The sequence below is a fragment of the Vicia villosa genome, linkage group LG4 (assembly GCF_029867415.1).
Source record: "Vicia villosa cultivar HV-30 ecotype Madison, WI linkage group LG4, Vvil1.0, whole genome shotgun sequence".
Taxonomy (NCBI): domain Eukaryota; kingdom Viridiplantae; phylum Streptophyta; class Magnoliopsida; order Fabales; family Fabaceae; genus Vicia; species Vicia villosa.
This window is the reverse complement of record NC_081183.1, coordinates 18,854,717-18,873,712: the sequence shown is the minus strand read 5'-3', so window position 1 is coordinate 18,873,712 and position 18,996 is coordinate 18,854,717. Positions and strand designations below refer to the sequence as shown.

The following is an 18,996-nucleotide window of genomic DNA, read 5'->3' as shown; positions in this document are numbered from 1 at the left end:
TGTAATGCAGCTTGAACTACGGCACATCCTTGATTATTCTTTGGACAAATTTCACATGTGAAGTAGTTGTGAGGTGGTACATGACCGTACCCAGCTTGTTTAGCGTGCATCTTGACAAGATTTTCCCCTATCTGACGAATGTCGTAGATTTGAATGACGTTAGGGTGTTGATCTATCAGATTTACTGAAGCTTCTTTATGCTGCAGCAAAGGATTTGCTTGGACGTTTGGACTAGTATCTTTGAAGGATAGCATTCCGCTCTTCACTAATCGTTGGACGTCAATCTTGAAAGGGAAACAGTTCTCAATATTGTGACATGGTGCCCCCTGATGATAGGGACAAGACTGGTCAGCCTTATGCCATGGTGAGGAACTGTTTGTAGGATTTGGAGGACTTCTTGTCTGAATGAGTCCTTTTGCCAGTAATGTTGGAAATAATTCTGCATACGGCATTGGTATGGGGTCAAAGGCAGGATACCTTGGAGCCTGATTGTTGTAATTTGGAGGTCGAACCTGCTGCTGAGGTTGCTGCGACCTTTGTTAAATTTGTTGTTGCGGGACCTGAGGTTGATAAGCTGGCACTAAGTTAACAACCGGAGTTATTGCTGCAACTTGAGGTTGGAATTTCTTGATTTTGTGCAAGACATTGTTGACATCTTGATCCTTTTTCTTCTGGAAAGAACTTCCATACTTCCTTGGACCAACAGAAGATTCTGGTTCTTTGTTCAAGCGTCCTTCCCGAACTGCTTCTTCTAAACGTACACCCATGTTTACCATCTCGGTAAAGTCACTTGGTGCACTTGCAACCATTCGTCCGTAGTAAAATGGACTCAAAGTTTTGAGATAGATTTTTGTCATTTCTTTCTCTTCCAGTGGTGGACAAATTTGAGCAGCAACTTCACACCATCTCTGAGCGTATTCCTTGAAGCTTTCTCTATCCTTTTGAGTCATGGCCAGGAGTTGATCTCTGTCGGGAGCCATATCCAGATTGTACTTATACTGTTTGACGAAGGCCTCTCCAAGGTCTCGAAAAGTACGAATCTCTGAACCGTCCAAGTTCATGTACCATTTAAGTGCAGCACCAGTCAGGCTGTCTTGAAAATAATGAATGAGTAATTGTTGATTATCAGTCTGAGTTGACATTCTTCGAGCGTACATTACGAGATGACTTTGTGGGCATGAATTCCCTTTGTACTTCTCGAACTCTGGTACTTTGAATTTGTGAGGAATCTTAACATTTGGAACCAGACAGAGGTCTGCAGCATTCTTTCCAAATAGATCTTGTCCTCGGAGAGTCTTGAGTTCCTTCTGCATTTGCAGAAACTGTTCCTGGAACTCGTCCAATCTTTCATACACGCCAGCATCCTCACTTGGAGCGTGATGATATACTTGTCCACCCTGTGGAGGAAAAGTATGCATAATCGGTCGTGGAGAAGCCATGACAGCAGATCTTGGAATCTCAGCATTCTGTTGTGCGAAACCCATTGCCGTTGCTCTTGGAACTTCAATTTCCAGAGGTTTGTAACCCTCCGGTGGACGCATATCCATGGTGACTTTTGGAGCTTCAGAAGCTGGAGGTATGTACCCTTCTGGAGTAAAGTTATACGGCATGCCCCAAGGTCGATCAGGCGGCATGGTATATTGAGGAATAGGAGTAGAAACAATCTCGGAAACCACAGTCCTTTGCGGTTCTTCTGGCGTTGGTCGATTCTGCGCAACTACCAGGGCTTCTACCATACTATTGAGTCTTTCAACAGTACCTTTGAGAGTATTAATCTCTTCTCTAAGTTCTTCATTCTCTTGCTCAAAGTCTTCCATTCTTTTCTTGCGACTTGAACGAGTGTTGTATGGATGAGACAGCTTGAAAGTCTTGGTTCACCTCCTTCTCCTCCTCTCTTTCTGGAGAAAGGAAAGTGACTATTAGATCCGCGACAATTCTCGTGTCAGTGCGTACAACTAAAGCGATGTATGATATGCAATTAAGTTAATATTTTTCAAGGAAGCACCATAATTACGTTATGAAACATCAAACTTTTATTAATTAAGCGAAAACGCCGTTTTTACACACTTTGAAAAAGGAAATACAGAGAAACTGAGAGAAAGGACTCTAAAATTTTGACGAAGAGCCGACTTCACGTTCTAACATCTTCTTCTGTTTCTTGAGCTGAGCGTTTTCTGACGTGAGCTGATCGATGATCCAGGAAGCAGGAGGGATATGATGGGAAAGTGATGATTGTGTCACTTGTCGATCGAGTACTTCAAGTAACTCATCCTTCCTTCTTAGGATGTTCTGAATTTCAACATTTTCCGTGTTGACGATTCGATACTTGTTCCTCCAAGCATTCCTTTCTAGGCATATCTTGTTTAATGCCGCTTGTAGTTTTTCAACATCGGTGGAGAAAAGGTAAATTGGTTCCCTTAGGGGAATAGGTTCTTGATGTTGATATGGCATCCTGAGCTTGAATGCTCTGATGCGTACCCATTGAAGGTAAGGATCCAGGGAGTGCAAAGATGTTTTCCTAACAATCTTCTCCCTTTGCTGTGAACAAGACGCCAGGCTTGGACAATTTCCTTTTTCAGCATGTTGCCATGATCGTCGATGTTCTTGAAGAACAGACCTTCCAATTGGATGTTACTTGGAATATTTTTCATGGGATAACCGTATTGACGACGGGCTAAAGCTGGATTGTAACTTATTCCTCCCTTAGTTCCAATAAGGGGTACGTTGGGAAAACTTCCGCAACTGAAGATGATCTTGGTTTCGTCGTTGTCAGGACTACACCACTCAATGTCCGTATAAGTGAGAGACATGATTTTCTGTGACCAGTAAAGGCCATCCCTCATATTCCAGAAAGTGCTAGACTTTGGCAGGTGCGAAACGAACCATTCGTATAACAACGGTACGCAGCATGTGATTAATCCTCCTTGCTGCAGGTTTCTTGAATGCACAGAGTGATAAGCATCCGCAAGCAAGGTTGGAACCGGATTTCCAATTAAGAAGATCTTAATTGCGTTGATGTCGACGAAATCGTTAATGTTAGGGAACAAAAACAATCTGTAGATAAGCAAAGCCAAGATTTCCTCAAAAGCGCTCATATCTTGGATGCTGACGAAGTACCGAGCTTGATCAAACAGGAATTTGGAGGGCAATCCTTGAATTCCTCCTCTACTCACCATATGAGTTCTGATGTCGACTACGTTCAAAGGAGTAGTTGCAGCAATGATAATGTCGTCAGGATTCTTTTCCAAACCGGAGTACGGATCTTGCGCGTACACGGGTATTCCAATCAGACGAGAGTACTCCTCTAACGTAGGCATGAGCTGATAATCTGGAAAGGTGAAGCAGTGATACGTTGGATCGTAAAACTGTACCAAGGTGGGAAGGATCCCATCCATAATGTTGGTATTGAGCAAAGGCAGAAGTTTTCCATACTTCTCCTTGAAAGCCTGGGGGTTGGCCACCAGTTTTCCGAGCTTTCCCAGTTCCTCGACCTGGGGAATCTTGAAGGTGTATTTCCTAGCTCTCTTTCTTTCGTAATCCATGGTATAGATCCTTAAGTCCTTTCTCCGTTTCTCTCTTTCTATGAAGTTCAAAACGTTCGTTATTTAGTTTCCTTGAAAAACGACTTAAAAAAAGACTTTTTTTTTTGTTTTTAGTTGTTTATTAATGAATGATGCATGAATGCACACACAAGAGTTTTAAACAAACATGGCGTTGAAGGGTATAGTGGTCATGAAGTCAAAACGCAAACCTCGCCCCAATGGTAAACTAAGGATAAGGATTTTTGTACCTGTAGAACGGGTTCTAGGGGTCTCAGAGTTTTTGCTCAACCTTAAAGATACGTTGATTGGTATCTATAAGAGAGTTTCCTCTGAGTGTAGTATCTGCGTGACAATTACTTTCGTAATCACCGCTCTACGTCCTAAAAAAGGCTTTAAGTGGGGTTAATGGGTTTCTAGGTCCTCCTGGTTCAAATCAGTCTCGGAATGCAGTGGCGCAGTTAATCACAACCAGCCAGGCAAATCCCAAGAGTAGATTTGGAAACCAAGATTAGAGGGTCTTCACCGGGAAGACATCCTCCATCCTATCTTATGTTGCACTCAAATCCGGGTATAGGATTTCTCACCACAAGGGGGAATCAAGCCCTTTCCCGATACAGAATAAACAAAATAAACAAATATATATGCAACAATCACATGATATGACACAGAGGTTAGGCAGGACCTCTCTTGTTTGAGGGGGAATTTGGCATCCCTAATTCCTCATTGGGGCTGGACCAGCAACAGGTCAACCATTGGTTTGGATGAAAAACCAAGGTTTTTAACACTTATATCCCCAGCAGAGTCGCCATTTTTACTGTGGTGTCGTTTTTTTTTACCTCCCCGTTTCACTTGGGAGGACGGCACGCTAGACCCTTCACGCGAAATTTGGAAGGAGAATGCGCTCGTGGTGGGATGAATTTTGTTTCAGTTCTTCCTACGATATCACACGAACTTTCTTATTGTCCTACGAGTAGGAAAGGGAAAAAAAGATCTCAACTAAACCCTAAGAGTTTGCTAAGTGTGGGGATTTCACCTAGACTAGAAATTCAGGAGTCCGGGGGGTCGGTTATACATAGGGAAGTGTTTAAACACCCTACATATCTGTAGTACTTGTTGAATGCAGTATAGGGCAAGCAACAAAAAAGATTTGGAAATATTGATCTGGGAATTATCGTCCACAGAGATGGTGAGAATGCCATTCAACAGTTTCTATGGTTTTGAGCTCGGGTTTGAATAACAAAAGTATAAGAACGGAAAAGTAAAATATGAACATAGAAAGAATTCATTCTTTGGAAAGATAAGACTTATCAAGCTTTGCATATGATCTACTTCTTACCAACGTAAACTTGTCGACCAGTTATACTCAACCTACGATACTCATCTATGTTATCACGTATCTCTCACATAAGCGTCCATCTCTGGAGCACAAACGAGATCATCTCACAACTAAGGTTATCTCTAACGCAAAGTCGCAAGAACATCCGTATTCTCGCGTCGGCGATCTCTCGCGCGCCGCTTAAACACGAAAGCATTAAGTACAGATACCCACAGTGAATGCTAGCTCTAAATCTATCTCTAGAGTTCAGAACCAACAGATTATCATCCTAGATAAGGATTCAAGCAGTTTATCTCTAAAGCAACCTAAATCCCCAGCATAGAGCAAAAATCCAGAACAACATCAACACAAATTTGTAAAGCAAGTTAAACATAACATTATAATCGGTAAATATACATAAGATTCAAGTAAATATACAAACAAAACCCAACCAAAGAGAAATACACAAAGAAGAAGAGAAATGAACCGAAAATCTCCCGGTTTGTCAGCTCCGTTCGACGCTCAATCCACCTCCAATCATCCAAATGCAACCTCCGAAGTTGTTTTCTAAGCTAATCTACCCTAAGAATGAAGGTTTGATGATTTGGGAACAATTACCCCAAAACATAACCTAAAAATGTGATTTTTACCCCTATTTAACGAGCTGATATCTGTCATGGTCGCTCAGCGGAGGTACTCCCGCTTAGCGGCTGACAGCAAAAGTGAAATCTTGTTTTCGCCATAAGTTGAGAACCGTAACTCTGAATTGCGCCCGGTTCGAAGCGTTGGAAAGCTTATTCAATGCTCTATCTAATAATGAATGAATGGAAACCAAATTGATGATTTTTATCATCCTCATTTTGAGTCTTTGGAAGTCCACTTGATGGTGGCTAAGCGGGCTTGCACCAAAACTGCGAAATCGAAGTCGTGCCTTTGACACTTTATTCCTCAAGGCTCCAATAAGCATGAATACCTATATAAATAAAGGAAAAACTATCAAATGGTATAAAAGTATATGAAAATACAACTATTCACAAAATATACGTATTTATACACAAAACGGAGAATTATTCAAATGGTATTAACAAAAGTATCGATAAGTGCCACTATTTACATACACAAAATAAGTACATTTTGGCACTTATCAGTACTCTACAGGAACCTTCTCTGTGTCATTGTGATTGTGTTTGCTGCTAGTGATTGGGAAAGTTTCTCCTTTGTGTTAGGAGAGAGAATTGAATTGATTAAAAAGACAGACAGATAGACAAACAAACTGACTATTTTTGGTATTTTATTAGCTCGCTGAGATTCCTTGTGAACCTCATGCCTACATATCCCTAGTGGAAGTCAGAGCTTAATGTAGTTCAGGGAACTAACTAGGGAAATTAATATTTTTGGTGCCTTGCTTGAAGCTCAAGGTTGAAGCTTGAATTAAATCTCTGTTTACAGTAAAGAGACATGAAATCATCTTTACAGAGAGGTATTTGTACTATTCTACCACAAACATTTAAAGGAGTGACAGAATAACTGAATTCATTTCATTCAAGAGGGGGACCTTACTTGTGTATGTGCAAGTATACCAGTCAAATGCCTCTTAAATGAAAGAAAGATGCTCATCCAAATTAGGGAAAGTTACCACATGTCTGGGTTTTACTGCCAGCTCATGCCTTTCAAAATCCTAAATGGGAGACTTGATTAAAATTGAAATTGAAATTGAAATGTTTGTTTGTTTGAATGTGGTAGAGTAGTAAAAATATCTCTCTATAGAGATAAGCTATGTCTATCTATTGTATAAAAGATTTGACTTTAGCTGGCTTGTATGAGGCCCAAGCTTGAGGCTTTTTGATTGATTTATTAATTATTATTGACTCTGGGAGATGACTCTACTGGGGATTAATTACAGGGTATTTTTGTGTTCTGTACAAAGCCCAGAATTGAGGCTGACTCTATTTGGAGAGTGTTTATTTTGATGGATTTTTATTTGGTGTTCTGTATAAAGCCCAGAATTGAGGCTGACTCTAGCTAGGAAAAACATTATTTTCTGCCTTGTACAAAGCCCAAGGTTGTGGCTGACTCTTAAATAAACTGAGTATGGATGACTCTATGGGGAAAAGATCCTAGGTGTTAGGAATCTTTGACACATGAAAATATGGTTTAATCTGCCTTGTACAAAGCCCAAGGTTGTGGCTACTGAATGATGAAGAACTCACTGGGGAGACTCTATTATCTGCCTTGTACAATGCCCAAGGTTGAGGCTGACTCTTGACAGGGGAGTTTTATTGTTTGGTGCCTTGTATGAAGCCCAAGGTTGAGGCTAACTGTTTTTGTTGGTTTTGACTCTACTGAAGAAATTTTATTTATTAAAAGACTTTTTTTCTTTGGAAGCTAACCCTTTCCAGGGATTTTGACTCAGCTGGTGAATTTGTCTTTTGAAAAAGAATGATTTTTGGAAGCTAACCCTTTCCAGGGATTTTGACTCTTTATTGACTGAACTTGGAGGCTAACCCTTTCCAGGGGTTTTGACTCTTTTGGGGAAATTATCTCCTAAGAGAATGAATCTTTGGTTTTGAAAGACTGATGTTGGAGGCTAACCCTTTCCAGGGGTTTTTATTGAAATGATAGATTGATTTGGAGGCTAACCCTTTCCAGGGATTTTTATTGAAATGATAGATTGATTTGGAGGCTAACCCTTTCCAGGGATTTTTATTGAAATGATTGGCAGAAAGATTATCTAATGGAGACTTCTTGTTTAAAGCCCAAGATGAAGGCTGACACTTACTGAGGATAAGCAAATAAGGATCCTAGACTCTGCTAAGGAAGATTGATGAAGATAAGGGTGACAGAGACTGTCCATGTCTCTCATTCCAAAAATGTACTCAATGTGAAATTGAGACAAACTTAGCTTGTTTAAAGTCTGGTTTGAATTGGAAGAAACTCACCAGGGTAGGCTAAAAGGTGACTAAAGACCTGTTCCTATGTTTATAAGAAACATGATGGGTCCTTGTATACAAGCTCAAGAGGAAGCTGGAAATGCTTTTAGGAAGCCTGTGGGTCCTTGTACAAAGCCCAAGAGGAGGCCAATCGAGGGTCCTTGTTATAGCACAAGAGAAAGCTATGTAGTTTTGAACTTATTTTGGCTCTAAGCAAATGGGTAAGAGGTTTCACCGGGAATAATTCCACTTTGGATGGATGTGTCCTATTTTTTGGATTCTAAGGTTTTTGCCAAGATGTTTCACCGGGAATAACTCATCTTGGGGGTTTGAACTACAGATCTCTAATTAGGAAAGAGCCTTCACCGGGAAGACATTCTCAATCCTAGGTCATATTCCTATAATATATATATATATATATATATAGTTTAAACTGCCCTAAGGTTTATACTCAAACGTAGTTAAACTAATATATATGCACAGTTTATATTTGACAGTAATTTAAATGAAGACTGTAAATGGAAAGCTTGTAAAGCCTAACCTGGATGGAGTGGAGGCCTTTGAAGAAGTATATACAGAGCCTCAACAGTAATTGGTGGATAACAGTTGAATATATATGATAAACAGTTAACGGTTTTGAAAACAGAAGAAGTGAAGATGGACAAAGGTCACATAGGTATCCGAAGAGTTTCACCGGGAATAATGCCCTTCAAATACCAGAAGAATGTTTTGAAAACAGAAAGAAGATTTTGAAAATACAGTTTTGAAAACAAGCTAAGAAGAGAAGGTGTTTGGGACTTACACTCTATTAGAGGCCCAGTACTTTACAGTACTGGCTATAAAAGCAATTTGAAAATGATTTGAAATGATATAAGGTTTTGTTGTTTGAAAACCTTAATCATCCGTTTAATCGGAGACTGATAACAGCTTTGAAAATTGACAAAAGTCAACTTAATTAAGGTAAAGATAAAGATCTATGCCTAATTAAGACCTAAACAATTAGGGTTTTATCATAAAATTATTCACAAAATAATTAGGTTAAAACAAAATGAATATATATATTTTAAAGTATTTAAGAAAACACTTAAAACATACTATCTTAAACCTAATAAAAATGTATGAAATAAATAATATTTTTTATGATTTTTTTTATTATTCACAAAATAGATATATTAAGTGACAAGTGTGTGAAAAATGAAGTGAAAATAAATTAATTTGATAGATGAATTAATTGTGTGAAGTTATGAGAAAAAATGAAGGAAATTAGTGGTAAAAAAATGATTTTGTCTCCTCCAAGGTTTGAACACACGCCCTTTAGGTCACACACCCAAAACCAACACCACTGGGCCAGCGCGCGTATGGTGATAGTAAACTGACTCCTTTGCAACTCATATGTTATTCAAGTGTATAGAAGCAAAAAAAAGAAAATGAAATCAAAAGGTCTGGGGCGAGGGGGATTCGAACCCCAGACCTTGGGCACGCGCAACACACAAACACTCCTTACCACTGGGCTATAACGATTTAGTCGTTAATGAAACAGGTATCAATCAAAATAAAATAAACTTAACCCTGAATTTGAAATTTGCGCGCCACCACCATTGTCATCTTCAACCTCTAGCTTTGAATTTTTGAAAATCTGAACTCTCTCAACTCTCAACCATTTGCAACGATGTAAACATGAAACTTGTTCTAATTTCACTAACGATTCTGAATATGTAACTAACATAAATTTATATTAACTACATCTAACTAATTTACTAAAAAACGTGAAGAACCCTAAAATTTGAAAATCAAATTAAATGACTATACTGAAAGATAAATGAATGATGATAGAGGGTTTTCAATCCTCTGATGATGCTGAACAAGATAGAATCGAGCTATATCATAAAGAGTGCTTAAATTAAAGAGGTGGAGTTCAGAAACTTACCTCTGAAAATGGAGGTCGTGAGGATGATGGAGAGCAACTGGGCTTGTATGAATGATCCCAAAAGCTTCCTTGGGACTCAGTGATGCTAACTGAATGCTTATTATAACCTTAATCCTCCTGAATTGTTCTATGGACCTCCCTCGATTTGAGCTTCAAGTGAACATGGAGAGTGATGATTCTTGAGTTACAGATGAGCTGCAGCCATCTGAACAGCTTCACTACCTCCTATGGAACGTGCCTGGATGCTTGGCTTTGTTGGAAACCCTCTGAATTGCTCTATGGACCTCCAACTGCAACAGCTCCAAAGTGAGAGCAACAATGGCGTTCCTCCACTTACAGAAGTGATCCAGGTGCTTGGATCACCTCAAATTAACCCCTTTGAGATGTTGGAATGCTTACTTTCCAAAGATAAGCTCTGGTTTGAAGAAAACGATTCTTCTTGCCAAAGAACTTTGAAAAACAATAAGCATGAGAAGAGAAAGAGAAAGCAAGGAATATGGTTGCTTTGGTGTGTTTTCTGAATGAGAAAGAGCCCTCTATTTATAGGCAATTGGCTCAGAGCAATTGAACTTAGCAAGCTTGCTTAGTGTAGTGAGTTTGGTTTCTTAGCCAAGAAGAAAATTTGAAAAGATCCTAAATGCAATGATGCATTTTCGGGCTAGCTTCCCCAACCATTGATCTTGTATGATCTAAGGGAACATTTATGATTCAGAGGAGAGTTCTAATTGGCTGAGAACAAGATTCCTTGATAATTCATCATTTGCCATAAATTCAAAATTGCAATCATTACATAATCACATGCCTTTGTTTTTGGGAATCTTCTCTAATCCTTATGCAATGATGAATTTGGATGTGTGGTATGGTTTCAGATGTATTAGAGGTTGTGTAGCGTCACTTAGTGAAGCAAAATGCACAAAATTGCAAAGTTTCAAATTGTACATGACCTATAATTTCACTTCATGAGGCTAACTTTGAACAAGCATAACTCTTAGCTCAAAATGAATTTGGAGAAGGTTGAACACAATTTGGAAAGCCCTAAACATCTACTTCAAATCATTAGTTTGGAGTTTCTTCAGAATCCTTTGGCAAATTTGTTAAAAATGAGGCCAAAGTTGGAAGAAAACTAGGTTAAAACACTTAGAAAATTTTCTAAGTGTTTATGACCTAAAACTTCAAAATTTCCAAAACTCTTAAATGATTGATCTTTTGAAAAAAGTTCCTTTGTAAGATGTTATTTTATTTTGCAAGATCTACAACTTTCATGTTGGAAGTTTTTTGAGTTGTGTAGGTGAAATTTTGAGTTCCCACAATGCCCTCAAAAACCCTAATTCTCGACTTTTTGCTCCTTGAAGATTCTTTTTGAATTTCTTTGGTCAAATGACTTTAATATCCATATATTGATGATATTGATCCTTGAAAGTCATGGTTTGACCAAAAATCTCAAAAGTCAAAGGTGAACTCATACAGTTGACTTTTTCCTAATAAAGTGAAAATTTGGACTTTTGTGTAGAATCAAGATCTTCTCCTCAAATGAGTGATGTAAATGGATTATATGGAGGTAGTAGAGGTTCTTGAATCATTTCTTGAGTCTTGAATCCATGACCTGATTAAAAGTCAACTATCTTGGTGAATTAGGTCAAAAACCCTAATTGTCGACCATATGAAAATAATGACTGTAGACCTTGAATTGAGGTGTAATGTCCAGTGGATCTTGTCATATGAGTTATTTGAAGATGATTGATGTCTTTGAATGATCCCCTGGGGCTTTTTAGGGTTTCCCAAAGGTGATCCCTGATTTTAGTCCTTGATAGGCTCAAAAACCCTAGTCTAGTGACCTGAGTAAACCTGTACTCAGATGACTGGGTGTCTAATCAATCATAGGTGAAAAAATGAAGCTCTTGAGTCTTATGATTGTATTAGAGACTAATCCTTCTATTGATTGATCCTTTGCCTAAGTTTTCTTGTCTTTGAACACCCTTGATTGAATGTTAGATGAAGAAATGACTGCTCTAGGTCCTTGTTTTGACCTGATGAAAATCCTAAAGATATGTCATCTCAGGGGGGTCAAAAATTAGGGTATGACAGTATTCAAATGAATATTTTTTATTTTGAAAGATTAATTACTTAAGGTTTAATTATGTGATTAGTCTTTACAAATATATCATTTTTTGATATTATCAATACAAATTTTTGTGTTTGAATTTTGTGTAATTTTCTTTTACTTTTTGTGCTTTGTTCTTTAATTTAAGGTAAAGAACTATTTTAGTATTTTAGTTCCTCGCAAAAATTGGAGAGGTCAAATAAATTCATAAATAAAAAATAGTATTTATTTACTTTTTTGCTAAATTTAATCAAGTCATATTAGTCCTTATGTCAATATATATATTTTTAAATCGTTTTTTTTCTTACTTTTTAACCGTGGCTGAACTCCTTATGTGTATTATTTTTCACTTACGAAGACTTATAAAAGCATATCACTCATGTTACATTCGTTAATAAGTTTCCTTCTTTCACAACAATTTCCTCTTAATCCAAGCATAAAAAATTGCACACTTTCATGGCACAAATTTCCAACTCCTCAGATTCATTGTACAACTTTGTTGTAAGAGATGGAAATGGGATCAAAGGTTTAGTTGACTCAGGTTTATCAGAGGTTCCAAAAATATACATACAACCCATAAACAACAGAATCAACAAACTAAACTCAAAACCATTGTAAATTCAACCTATTGATTTATCAAAACTCAATGGGCCAGAACATGAAAAAGTGGTGGATGAAATTGTTAGAGCTGCTGAGACACTTGGATTCTTTCAAGTAGTGAATCATTGTGTTCCTCCCGAGTTGTTGGAATCACTTAAAGATTCAGCACACTCTTTCTTCAACTTGCCACCAGAGGAGAAAGTTATTTACCGCAATAGTGCGAGTAATACGAGATATAAAACTAGCTTTGTACCTGAGTTAGAAAAAGTGTTGGAATGGAAAGATTATATCAATATGGTTTATAGTTGTGATGAAGATGCTCTTCAACATTGGCCTAATATATGCAAGTAAGTCCAATCTAATATAGCATACATATTAGACATTATAGGTTTTGTTGAATTATTTATTTCTCTCAATTTGTAGGGAAGTTGCACTTGAATATTTGAAGTTGTCATCCAAGATAGCGAGAGACTTATTAAAAATATTAATTGATAAACTTGGAGTGAAACTAGATGAGTCAAAAATGGAGAGTCTTATTGGTACGAAGATGGTTAAAATGAACTACTATCCAGCATGTCCAAATCCAGAACTCACCGCCGGTACAGTGCGTCACTCAGACTCAGGAACTATCACAATTCTTCTTCAAGATGGAATTGGTGGATTGCATGTTAAATCGGAAGATGAGAGTAATGATGAAAAAGAAGTGTGGCTTGAAATTCCTCCAATCCAGGAAGCTTTAGTCATCAATGTTGGTGATGCTTTAGAGGTTTGATATATCTTTAAATCAAAAAATACGACATAGTTAAAATCTTAAAATTTACTAATGTACTTTGCATCATAACTAATAATCCTTTTGTATTTTACTTGAAGGTACTTAGCAATGGAAAATATAAAAGTGCTGAACATATAGTACTAACAACTTCCACACAATCAAGAGTATCAGTTCCAATGTTCACTCTTCCTATGTTTACTGAGAGGATTGGCCCATTTCCAGAATTGGTGAAGAAAGATGGATTTGCTGGTTATAGAGATGTCTTGTGGCAGGAATATATGGACAACTACTTTAGGAGTTCTCATGATGGAAAAAAGACTCTTGATTTTGCAAAAATCAACTCTACTTAATAATTCTATAAAAGAGAGTATGAAGTATGTGTTTAATTTTTTAAATGAGTTTTAATTTAGAAGTCAGCGGACAAATAAAAAGTTCTTGTAGTGGAAAGGCCAAGAGGTTAGTGGTCTTTTAATAGAACTCAGTTGCATTTTAATTCCTAGAATAGTAGTATCTTGGGTCTTTATAAAGACTTTGTTGTATTTTCATTTCAATAAGCAAGAGAGCAATATATAAAGTAGTATTTATATCAACAAATTGGCATTAGAGCTAATCGCGAACGTGATGAGTGAAATGCCACTACCACGACTAACAACGTCTAACTACGAAAACTAGAGTATTCAAATGAACGCTCGTCTTGGATTTTTAGATAAGTGGGAGGTTGTAACACCCATCTAATCACACCTATATAATTCGCATAAATTCTAATAATTAAATTAACACGAATCACAAACTAGAGTGTCACCTTGATAAAAACTTCATAATAAAACATCTTGCTCTGTAACACGGGTTTTCAAATTGTCAAAACAAAATACTTCTTCAATGACAACAATTGTAATTTAAATTCTTATAGCGGAATTCATATTTCAAAACATCTTAAATACCACAACAGATAGTTCAGATCTCAAAACAATTAAAAGAATGACATTGTTCCAATTAAATGACCCCAACCCCGATGCTACGTAAGAGAGCAAGACCATCTTTATTCCAAATAAAGCGCTAAAAGATTTCATGAAACTATCCTCCAAACACCAACGAACTATTCTTGATTACTTGCGCGTTACCCACGTGGAGGTAACATTCAAACAGAAAGGGTGAGTAGTTCATAGTCATTATAGAAGACATAAGGGAGAAATATAGTAGTTATACAATAGGCATCATTAATTATACATATACTAACGCATGTGTATCCTCATACTTCACATATTTACTCACACCTGCACATCATCATCTACTCACAACATCATCACATAATTCAGTCACATTCCTTAATTAAATCTCACTTATTCACGAATTGTCAAACATCACGCAATCAAAAATTATGCAATGTCACAAAGAATGCAATGCTACATGTCATACACCAAATTTGACCGCCTCGAGCATCAACAATTTATTTTCCTTTCCTCTGTGCATTTAAATTAAATTTGTAGGGTGCATATTTAAAAGAATTATGATTTGCTTCAAATATTCAAAATAATTGTTGCTTATGAGATGCATATTTAAGTTGTTAAATAGAGAGGTGTATTTAAAAACAAGTATGTATATAATTGGGCTTAGTAATATAAAATGAGGGTGAGTTTATTTATTTGGGTCTGGGAAGAAATCTAAGAGGGTGTATCTATCAGTGGGCTTAACATTCTAAGATTGTCACCCAATATTAGGTTAAATTAAAATATTATTTTGAAGTTTAATAAATCCTAAACAAATAGTCATTTCTTATTATTATTACTAATATTATCAATAATTATGTTCTTATTTACAAATCTAACTATTTTGCTAAATATCATTGTTATTAATCTAACCATTATAAATTAATATTTAACAAATGTTATTATAAAAGTATTGACTGCAGTCAACAATATTGATTTTTTTGACTTTCATATGTAGATTATTTTAAGAAGGGGCACATGAGTTATGTCATTTATGGCCATATACATTGGATTCTTAAGACAAAAAAATATTGTTGTTAAGGCAGACGGTGCAAAAAACAAAAACAAAAAACAATTTTGGTAAATGAGAATGATCCTACAAACAAAAAATAAGATTGGTAAATGAGAATGGTCCTACAAACAAAAATAAAAAATAATATTGGAAAATGAGAATGGTGAAACAAACAAAAACAAAAAAATTATATAGAGAAATAAGAATGGTGCAACAAACAAAAACAAAAAACAATATTGGGGAATGAGAATGGGGCAACAAACAAAAACAAAAAACAATATTGGGGAATGAGAATGGTGCAACAAACAAAAACAAAAAGTAATATTGGTAAATGAGAATAGTCCTACAAACAAAAACAAAAAGTAATATTGGTAAATGAGAATGGTCCTACAAACAAAAATAAAAAATAATATTGGAAAATGAGAATGGTGAAACAAACAAAAACAAAAAAATAATATTGGGAAATAAGAATGGTGCAACAAACAAAATCAAAAAACAATATTGGGGAATGAGAATGGTGCAACAAACAAAAACAAAAAATAATATTGGTAAATGAGAATGGTTCTACAAACAAAAACAAAATATAATATTGGGAAATGAGAATGGTCCTACAAACAAAAATAAAAAAAATATTAGAAAATGAGAATGGTGAAACAAACAAAAACAAAAAAATAATATTGGGAAATCAGAATGGTGCAACAAACAAAAACAAAAAACAATATTGGGGAATGAGAGTGGTGCAACAAACAAAAACAAAAAATAATATTGGTAAATGAGAATGGTCCTACACACAAAAATAAAAAATAATATTGGAAAATGAGAATGGTGAAATAAAAAAAAAACAAAAAAATTATATTGGGAAATAAGAATGGTGCAACAAACAAAAACAATAAACAATATTGGGAAATGAGAATTGTGCAACAAACAAAAACAAAAAACAATATTGGGGAATGAGAATGGTGCAACAAACAAAAACAAAAAGTAATATTGGTAAATGAGAATGGTCCTACAAACAAAAACAAAAAGTAATATTGGTAAATGAGAATGGTCCTACAAACAAAAATAAAAAATAATATTGGAAAATGAAAATGGTGAAACAAACAAAAACAAAAAAAAATAATATTGAGAAATAAGAATGGTGCAACAAACAAAAACAAAAAACAATATTGGGGAATGAGAATTGTGCAACAAACAAAAACCAAAAATAATATTGGTAAATGAGAATGGTCCTACAAACAAAAACAAAAAATAATATTGGTAAATGAGAATGGTCCTACAAACAAAAATAAAAAATAATATTGGAAAATGAGAATGGTGAAACAAACAAAAACAAAAAAATAATATTGAGAAATAAGAATGGTGCAACAAACAAAAACAAAAAACAATATTGGGGAATGGTGCAACAAAAAAACAAAAAATAATATTGGAAAATGAGAATGGTGAAACAAACAAAAACAAAAAAATAATATTGGGAAATAAGGATGGTGCAACAAACAAAATCAAAAAACAATATTGGGGAATGAGAATGGTGCAACAAACAAAAACAAAAAATAATATTGGAAAATGAGAGTGGATGAGGATGTCGTATATTTGGCCATAGTAATTTGGGGAGAAAGAAAATCTAATTCTTTTATAGGTGAAGAGAAGATGAGATAGTATCGAGACATAGAAAGGTACGAAGAATGATAGCTACTATGAAAGTATTCAAATGAATATTTTTTATTTTGAAAGATTAATTACTTAAGGTTTAATTATGTGATTAGTCTTTACAAATATATCATTTTTTGATATTATCAATACAAATTTTTGTGTTTGAATTTTGTGTAATTTTCTTTTACTTTTTGTGTTTTGTTCTTTTATTTTAAGGTAAAGAACTATTTTAGTATTTTAGTTCCTCGCAAAAATTGGAGAGGTCAAATAAATTCATAAATAAAAAATAGTATCTATTCACTTTTTTGCTAAATTTAATCAAGTCGTATTAGTCCTTATGTCAATATATATATTTTTAAATCGTTTTTTTTTCTTACTTTTTAACCGTGGCTGAACTCCTTATGTGTAATATTTTTCATTTACGAAGACTTATAAAAGCATATCACTCATGTTACATTCGTTAATAAGTTTCCTTCTTTCACAACAATTTCCTCTTAATCCAAGCATAAAAAATTGCACACTTTCATGGCACAAATTTCCAACTCCTCAGATTCATTGTACAACTTTGTTGTAAGAGATGGAAATGGGATCAAAGGTTTAGTTGACTCAGGTTTATCAGAGGTTCCAAAAATATACATACAACCCATAAACAACAGAATCAACAAACTAAACTCAAAACCATGTGAAATTCAACCTATTGATTTATCAAAACTCAATGGGCCAGAACATGAAAAAGTGGTGGATGAAATTGTTAGAGCTGCTGAGACACTTGGATTCTTTCAAGTAGTGAATCATTGTGTTCCTCCTGAGTTGTTGGAATCACTTAAAGATTCAGCACACTCTTTCTTCAACTTGCCACCAGAGGAGAAAGTTATTTACCGCAATAGTGCGAGTAATACGAGATATAAAACTAGCTTTGTACCTGAGTTAGAAAAAGTGTTGGAATGGAAAGATTATATCAATATGGTTTATAGTTGTGATGAAGATGCTCTTCAACATTGGCCTAATATATGCAAGTAAGTTCAATCTAATATAGCATACATATTAGACATTATAGGTTTTGTTGAATTATTTATTTCTCTCAATTTGCAGGGAAGTTGCACTTGAATATTTGAAGTTATCATCCAAGATAGCGAGAGACTTATTAAAAATATTAATTGATAAACTTGGAGTGAAACTAGATGAGTCAAAAATGGAGAGTCTTATTGGTACGAAGATGGTTAACATGAACTACTATCCAGCATGTCCAAATCCAGAACTCACCGCCGGTACAGTGCGTCACTCAGACTCAGGAACTATCACAATTCTTCTTCAAGATGGAATTGGTGGATTGCATGTTAAATCAGAAGATGAGAGTAATGATGAAAAAGAAGTGTGGCTTGAAATTCCTCCAATCCAGGAAGCTTTAGTCATCAATGTTGGTGATGCTTTAGAGGTTTGATATATCTTTAAATCAAAAAATACGACATAGTTAAAATCTTAAAATTGTACTAATGCACTTTGCATCATAACTAATAATCCTTTTGTATTTTACTTGAAGGTACTTAGTAATGGAAAATATAAAAGTGCTGAACATAGAGTACTGACAACTTCCACACAATCAAGAGTATCAGTTCCAATGTTCAGTCTTCCTATATTTACTGAGAGGATTGGCCCATTTCCAGAATTGGTGAAGAAAGATGGATTCGCTGGTTATAGAGATGTCTTGTGGCAGGATTATATGGACAACTACTTTAGGAGTTCTCATGATGGAAAAAAGACTCTTGATTTTGCAAAAATCAACTCTACTTAATAATTCTATAAAAGAGAGTATGAAGTATGTGTTTAATTTTTTAAATGAGTTTTAATTTAGAAGTCAGTGGACAAATAAAAAGTTCTTGTAGTGGAAAGGCCAAGAGGTTAGTGGTCTTTTAATAGAACTCAGTTGCATTTTAATTCCTAGAATAGTAGTATCTTTGGTCTTTATAAAGATTTTGTTGTATTTTCATTTCAATAAGCAAGAGAGCAATATATAAAGTAGTATTTATATCAACAAATTGGCATTAGAGCTAATGGCGAACATGATGAGTGAAATGCCACTACCACGACTAACAACGTCTAACTACGAAAACTAGAGTATTCAAATGAATGCTCGTCTTGGATTTTTAGATTAGTGGGAGGT

General features: G+C 35.4%; 1 protein-coding gene and 1 pseudogene across 1 annotated transcript; both read left to right on the top strand.

Annotated features, from left to right (window-relative positions):
- The first annotated feature begins 12,195 nt into the window (after positions 1-12,195).
- LOC131598927 (scopoletin 8-hydroxylase-like) lies at positions 12,196-13,781 on the top strand (annotated as a pseudogene).
- Positions 13,782-17,286: 3,505 nt separating this feature from the next.
- Positions 17,287-18,835, top strand: LOC131598926 (scopoletin 8-hydroxylase-like). Its single transcript, XM_058871491.1, has 3 exons — positions 17,287-17,851; positions 17,928-18,270; positions 18,376-18,835. The coding sequence occupies exons 1-3, from the start codon at positions 17,361-17,363 to the stop codon at positions 18,625-18,627; spliced, it is 1,086 nt and encodes a 361-aa protein (XP_058727474.1). The 5' UTR covers positions 17,287-17,360; the 3' UTR covers positions 18,628-18,835.
- Positions 18,836-18,996: the final 161 nt, after the last annotated feature.